The sequence below is a fragment of the Gymnoscopelus braueri genome (genome assembly GCF_963280865.1).
Source record: "Gymnoscopelus braueri genome assembly, chromosome: 15".
NCBI classification, from domain to species: domain Eukaryota; kingdom Metazoa; phylum Chordata; class Actinopteri; order Myctophiformes; family Myctophidae; genus Gymnoscopelus; species Gymnoscopelus braueri.
This window is the reverse complement of record NC_137620.1, coordinates 50425332-50432831: the sequence shown is the minus strand read 5'-3', so window position 1 is coordinate 50432831 and position 7500 is coordinate 50425332. Positions and strand designations below refer to the sequence as shown.

Sequence of the window (7500 nt, the reverse complement as noted above, 5' to 3'; positions counted from 1 at the left end):
AGAAACGAGACGGGGCCAACGGGCGGTGACCGGGGCGGCCGCCGTGGAGCCCGCGGTGGCCAGTATGAGAGACACTGGAGGGAGAACCGCAGCCATCAGGGCCGTGAAGATCACCGCGGGCCTGGCAGAGGCAGACGGCACTCTGATGGGTCTGAGGAACCCCGAGACAGACGAGGGTCGTGGTCTAGGAAAGAAACGGAGGAGAAAAGCAACGGGGACAACGGAGCTGTGAGAGACAAGGAATGGCCTGCTTTAGGTCAAAGTGAAGATAACGAACTGGAAACTACAAAATGAGGTTTTCCATCGTCATATAGCCCACGCGAGCACATATCATTCTTACATTGGAATATAAATGGATGGACACAAGCAAACTGTGACCTTAGGTTATCTATTCTACAGGCTTTGAATGCAGACATTATCTCCTTAAATGAGACTCATCTTCAAGGAGAAAATGTTATTGAACTAGACGGGTATGTATGGTTTGGGTTAAATAGGAAAACGCACATTAAAGCATGTAGAGCATCTGGTGGAGTGGGGATGTTAGTTAGGTTGAGTTTATTTCAAGATTACCAGATTGAAACTGTTGAAAAAGATGATGGGATTTTAGGTTTATTATTTCAACATAAATTATCAGAGTATAGTTTTGTCATATTTTCCTGTTACCTCCCACCTGAAAATTCCCCCTGGGGAAGAGACGCTTCAGTTTTTTTTTGTCGTTTATTAAGTTTGATCTATCAATTTTCTGAAGTTGATGCAATTTATATTGGTGGGGACGTGAACGCTAGAATTGGAAATATGGAAGATTTTATCCCTACTATTGACTCTATTCCCAGAAGAGTTGCAATTGATGATTATGTTAATAAACATGGGGAAACATTCCTAGAATTCCTAAGAGATTCGAGAATGTGTGTACTTAATGGTAGGATCGACCCACTATGTGATAATTATACATCAGTGTCGCCAAAGGGTAAAGCCGTGGTTGATTATATGGTAGTGCCTTTTGATTGTTTAGAAAACTGTTTGGAATTTAAGGTATTGCTCGCCTCACAAATGGTAGAGGATAGAGCTTTATTTAATTTGATAGGAGATAATTGTCGTCTACCTGATCACTCTATGTTGTGGCTTAAGTTTAGGGCTGGCTATGAAATGCCCCAACGTGGAGAAGTGCCTGTTACAGCTGGACACTCTAAAAAGCGAGTGGTTCGGGATGTACCAGACACTTTTCTAAATTCTGATATGGGACGTACTGCTATGCTAAATTTAATTGAGAGATTACAGACTCTAAATGAACATCAAGAGGAGGTGGATAACTGGTACAAGGAGTTCTGTGTTTTAGTACATTCTGAATTGAATACAAAAGTGGATAAACCCAAATTTAGAAAATCTAATCAGAACAATCCCTATTGGAATAGCGAATTGGGCGTTTTATGGTCAGATATGTGCAGTGCTGAACGTCTTTTTTTAAAATGTAAAAATCCAGATTTAAGAAAGCAACTTAAAGTTACTTATAAGCATAAACAACATAGTTTTGACAAAAAACTGAGGTTCTACAAACGTAGATATCAAAGAGGACAAATTATACAAATGGAGCAATTACATACACAGAACCCACAACAATTTTGGAATGAGATAAAGAATCTGGGTCCCAAACGTCCAAAAAAGATTCCTATGCAGGTATGGAGTGAAGGGGAAATATCATCTGACCCAGTTAAAGTATTAAGGGAATGGGAGGGAGCCTTTTCTGGTTTATATTCAAGACAAGAGGAAAGTATGGACAATGTTTCTTTTGATCACATATCTTGTCTTACAGATAAATGCTTACATTCAACTACTGATGTTACTTTAAATAGAAGTCTGAGTAGAGAGGAAGTGCTAAAGGCAATAGAGTCTGCTAAGGCTAAGAAGGCATTTGGTGTAGATGAATTACCAAACGAAGTGTTGAAAGCACCCATTTTGTTTGATCTATTATTTTATTTGTTGAACATGTGTTTTGATCAGGGTATTATACCATCTACCTGGTGTAAATCAATCATAACCCCAATTCCAAAATCATCAAAGGATGACCCTAAGATCCCATTGAATTATCGAGGTATTAGTCTACTGAGTACTGTATATAAATTGTATTCTTCTGTTCTAAATAATAGATTGGTTGAATTCTTGGAGAGAAATAACTTACTGGAAGAAGAACAAAATGGTTTTAGGAAGGGAAGAGCATGTTTGGATCATATTTATGCAGTGACTACAGTGGTTAGAAATAGACTGAAGTCAAGAAAACAGACTTTTGGGTGCTTTATTGATTTTCAGAAAGCGTTTGATCTTGTTGATCACAACCTCCTAAAGTATAAGCTTCATCAAATTGGGGTAAATGGAAAGTTCTATCAAGCTATTTGCTCTCTATACAGGCAACCTGTTGCCTGTGTGAAAGTGAATGACTATTTCACAGAGTGGTTTCCTACGCCCTCTGGTGTTAAACAAGGGGATGTTTTGTCCCCAACTTTATTTGCTGTTTTTATTAATGATTTGGCCAGAGAGGTAAAACACATGGAGAAAGGGGTTCTATGTGGTCAAGTATTTGTAGATATATTGATGTATGCTGACGATATTATTTTACTCTCAGAAAGTGAAGAGGATTTACAAAAAATGTTAACTTGTGTTAATGAATGGTGTAAGAAGTGGAAAATGTGTATTAATCAAAAGAAAACACAAGTAATGCATTTTAGAAACCCAGGTACAGAAAGAAGTAGCTTCAAGTTTAGTGTGGGTGATAAACAATTGCAGTTTACAGATAAGTACAAGTACCTTGGTTTGTTTCTAGATGAAAACATGTCTTTTTTTCACGGTGTATCTGCCCTAGCAGATTCTGCCGGTAGGGCATTGGGAGGCCTCATAGGCAAAACTAAAACGTTGAAGGACATGGGCTATCTTACATACTCTAAATTGTATCACACATGTGTATGTCCCATTTTAGATTATATTTCGGGGGTTTGGGGGTACAAAAGGTTTCAGTTAAATGAACGTGTCCAAAATCGGGCAATTCGATTCTTTTTGGGACTACATAAGTATGCGCCAATCGCAGCATTTAATGGAGATATGGGGTGGGACTCCTGTGAAATTAGATGGAAGGCCAGCATGGTAAGTCTTTGGAACAGGTTGCTGTGTCTGCCATCCAATAGGGTGGCTAGTAAAATGTTTTACTGGGATCTGTCTGTAAAAGGGGAATGGGCCTCTGAGATCTTTGATGTATTGAGGGAATGTGGTCTGGAAGTACATTATTTCCAAAGAACAATTGTGAATGTGGAGGAGTTTAAAAACAGAATCCGTGCAAAATGCATACAAACCTGGTTAGAAGACATTTGGCAAAAGCCAAAATTAAGAACATATTGTCTTTTAAAAAAAGATTATAAATGTGAAAATTATGTTTTGTACAATTTGGCAAAAAGTCGGAGGTCACTTTGTGCGCAAATAAGATGTGGCATTCTGCCATTACATATTGAAACGGGAAGATATAGAGGCATAGCTGAGGAGGATAGAATATGTGACTATTGTGATTTGAATGAGGTGGAGAATGAAATACATTTTATTTTGTTTTGTCCCTTGTATGATGACCTGAGAGATATACTGTTTAAAAAAGTCCACACCCCTGATCTAAACCTGATAGAGTATGAGAATGGTGCCTTGATTGAATTTCTTTTTGTTCATGTTTTTGCATTTTCAGAGTTTCTTTATAAAGCGTGGGTTAGAAGGAGAAGGGTTACTTATAGTGGATAAATTTATTTGTAAATGTGTGTGTATTCTTGTGTGGGTATATATGAATGTGTGTACGGTATGTGGTTTGTTTCGGGTCGGGATGTACTGTGTGTTGTTTTGTTTTGGGATTGATGTGTCTGATAATCCCATGTGGGATGGGTCAGGGAAACTGTCCGGACACGAAAATAAAATTTTCATTCATTCATTCATTCACTCACTCACTCACTCACTCACTCACTCACTCACTCACTCACTCACTCACTCACTCACTCACTCACTCACTCACTCACTCACTCACTCACTCACTCACTCACTCACTCACTCACTCACTCACTCACTCACTCACTCACTCACACACACACACACACACACACACACACACACACACACACACACACACACACACACACACACACACACACACACACACACACACACACACACACACACACACACACACACACACACACACACACACACACGCTCTACCTTGTTCAGCTTGCTCTTCGTTGTTCCTCTTCTCTCCTCCTCTTCCTCTCCCCTTCTGCGGAGGTTGCTGTGACCTTTCACCTTGGCCCCGCCCACCACGACCCCTGCCCTGTTGGCGCCAGGCGGGCTCCATGGTAACCACCTGTAAACAAACACAACATGTTAACAGGATCCATGGTAACCACCTGTAAACAAACACAACATGTTAACAGGATCCATGGTAACCACCTGTAAACAAACACAACATGTTAACAGGATCCATGGTAACCACCTGTAAACAAACACAACATGTTAACAGGATCCATGGTAACCACCTGTAAACAAACACAACATGTTAACAGGATCCATGGTAACCACCTGTAAACAAACACAACATGTTAACAGGATCCATGGTAACCACCTGTAAACAAACACAAACACAACATGTTATGGTGGAGGCCTGTCACGGCATTATATAAATATATTATTTTTTTATTGATTGAATACTTTATCAGGTAGTTAAAGGGATATTTCACTTTAAAAAAAGAAATTGGTAATTTCATCATCTACCCAGGCTTATGTGAGCCCCCCAGACAGTATTTAGATATTTGATATTCATTTTATCAGACACGCCCCCTTCCTATACAAACCCACTGTAACTTCAAACTCCATTTTAACCATGATAGATTCATCAGAAACACCCGTTCTTCAGTTCTGGTGACTGATATTGTCCTTCGCGAGGAGACAGTTTTTTTACAATTACTTTTTTCATTTATTTTTAATATTTTCTTTGGCAAATGATTTAGATTTTTTTATACAATTAGGAGGGCAGGGTGAGTCAACAGAACCAAGGACGGTGTTTTTGATGAATCTAACATGTTAAAAATGGAGTTTGAAGTTATAATGGGTTTGTATAGGAAGGGGACGTGCCTGATAAAATGAATATCAAATATATAAATACTGAATCAAGCAACTTAAAAACGGTCTGGGGATCACAAAAGCCTGAGTAGACCATAAAATGACAAAAAATGAATTTGAAAGTTAAAGTGAGGTCCTGGTAGGACATACAACCATCAGTACTAGAGGTCCTGGTAGGACATAAAACCATCAGTACTAGAGGTCCTGGTAGGAGATAAAACCATCAGTACTAGAGGTCCTGGTAGGACATAAAACCATCAGTACTAGAGGTCCTGGTAGGACATAAAACCATCAGTACTAGAGGTCCTGGTAGGAGATAAAACCATCAGTACTATAGGTCCTGGTAGGAGATAAAACCATCAGTACTAGAGGTCCTGGTAGGACATAAAACCATCAGTACTAGAGGTCCTGGTAGGAGATAAAACCATCAGTACTAGAGGTCCTGGTAGGACATAAAACCATCAGTACTAGAGGTCCTGGTAGGAGATAAAACCAGCAGTACTAGAGGTCCTGGTAGGACATAAAACCATCAGTACTAGAGGTCCTGGTAGGACATAAAACCAGCAGTACTAGAGGTCCTGGTAGGACATAAAACCATCAGTACTAGAGGTCCTGGTAGGAGATAAAACCATCAGTACTAGAGGTCCTGGTAGGAGATAAAACCATCAGTACTAGAGGTCCTGGTAGGACATAAAACCAGCAGTAATAGAGGTCCTGGTAGGACATAAAACCATCAGTAATAGAGGTCCTGGTAGGACATAAAACCATCAGTAATAGAGGTCCTGGTAGGACATATAAAACATTCATATACATAATAAAGGTTGTTATTTAACCTCTTAAACCCTCTAGACTTAGTCAACTAGAACCTCAGTAGTCTCTGTACTTGAACCACTTTTTTTTTCTCTCCACCTAATATATTTGCCCAAAAAAACCCAGTTAATAAAAAATGTGTTAATATAGCTAGCAGAAAATATCCGATCTACAAGCTAAACGCGCTGTAAGCTTGTAGATCGGATGTTTTCTGCTAGCTAAACAAAGCTTAAAACTCGTGAATGTCGTCAACAGGACAGACAACATGCAGCAGAACATTTTAAACCTCATAAACATATCAATATTCATCATAAAAACTGATAAAACTCATATTTTGTACAGTTTGTAGTCATTCACACACGTACCACTGCAGACAGTAACGGCTGCTACGGCGCTGCCATCTTGCCGCGGTGGACGCTGGGTGTTGTAGTCATTTTAAAAACAGCCGTTCCGTGCTGGACTGGAGGGGGCGTGTGTTAGGGTCTGTCTGTGAGAGACTACATTTCCCAGAGAGCATTGCGGGGCGGTGTGGCAGAGACACGTGTCACCCCGACTCTGTTCATTCATAAGTGCTGACGTCATCACCACCGAGGTCTGAGGCAGCAGTGGTGGAAAGAGTACTCTAATGTTTTACTCAAGTAAAAGTATCAATACTGCAATGTAGAATTGCAGTATTGAATTTTCTTTATTTTTACTTCTACTCCACTACATCTCAGAGGCAAATATTGTACTTTTACTCCACTATGATTATTTGAAAACTTTAGTTACTTTGTAGATTTGGATTATTATAACAAAACATACATTAACCACTTCAGCCTTACTTCAAATGTGGCCGTTTGAAAACAGCAGATCTACAAGCTCACAATGCGTCGCGATGCGACGCATTGTGAGCTTGTAGATCTGCTGTTTTCAAAAGATGTTTTTATACATTTTAGACGTGAACACTTGTGAAATGGGACATTCTGCATAATGAGTACTTTCTACTTTTGGTACTTTAAGCACATTTTGATACCAAAACTTTTGTACTTTTATTCCATTACATTCTGAATTCCGGAATTTTACTTGTAACGGTATTTTCCACAATGCAGAACAGAGGATACTTTTACTTAAGTAAGAAATGTGGGGACTTTTTCCACCATTGGATCCTCCTGGTGAAATAATACTCAGATCATCTCGTACTGGAGTACTTGCTTATAAAATAAATAGTTAAGTATCCAAAAGTTCAAATTACAATTAAAGTACATTTTGCTTTGTGAGCTTGTAGATCTGCTATTTTCACTTATTTGAAAAGTAAAGTACAGATACTAACAAAAAAGTACTTAAGTACAGTACTCAAGTAAATATACTTTGTAACTGTCCACACTACTGGTCACTGATGTGAAAGCCAACACAGCTTTGATGGGATTATAGTTTTTAACCAGAAGAGGGCAGCAAAACTCACACAAATGGCTGCCATTTCTTCTTAGGCCTTTCAGGGCAATGGGAAGCTGCATTCATGATTTGAGGCATTTTGCAGTGGTGGTAAGTACATTTACTTAAGTACTGTACTTAAGTACA

General features: G+C 39.2%; 1 protein-coding gene across 1 annotated transcript in view; it reads right to left on the bottom strand.

Moving 5' to 3' along the window:
* nfxl1 (nuclear transcription factor, X-box binding-like 1) overlaps positions 1-6359 on the bottom strand; it is a 47445-nt gene extending 41086 nt beyond the window's left edge. The window contains 2 exon segments of the mRNA XM_080452037.1: positions 4237-4378; positions 6309-6359. Of these exon segments, the coding sequence (XP_080308163.1) occupies positions 4237-4369 (133 nt within the window). The 5' untranslated portion in view covers positions 4370-4378; positions 6309-6359.
* Between the last annotated feature and the right edge of the window lie 1141 nt (positions 6360-7500).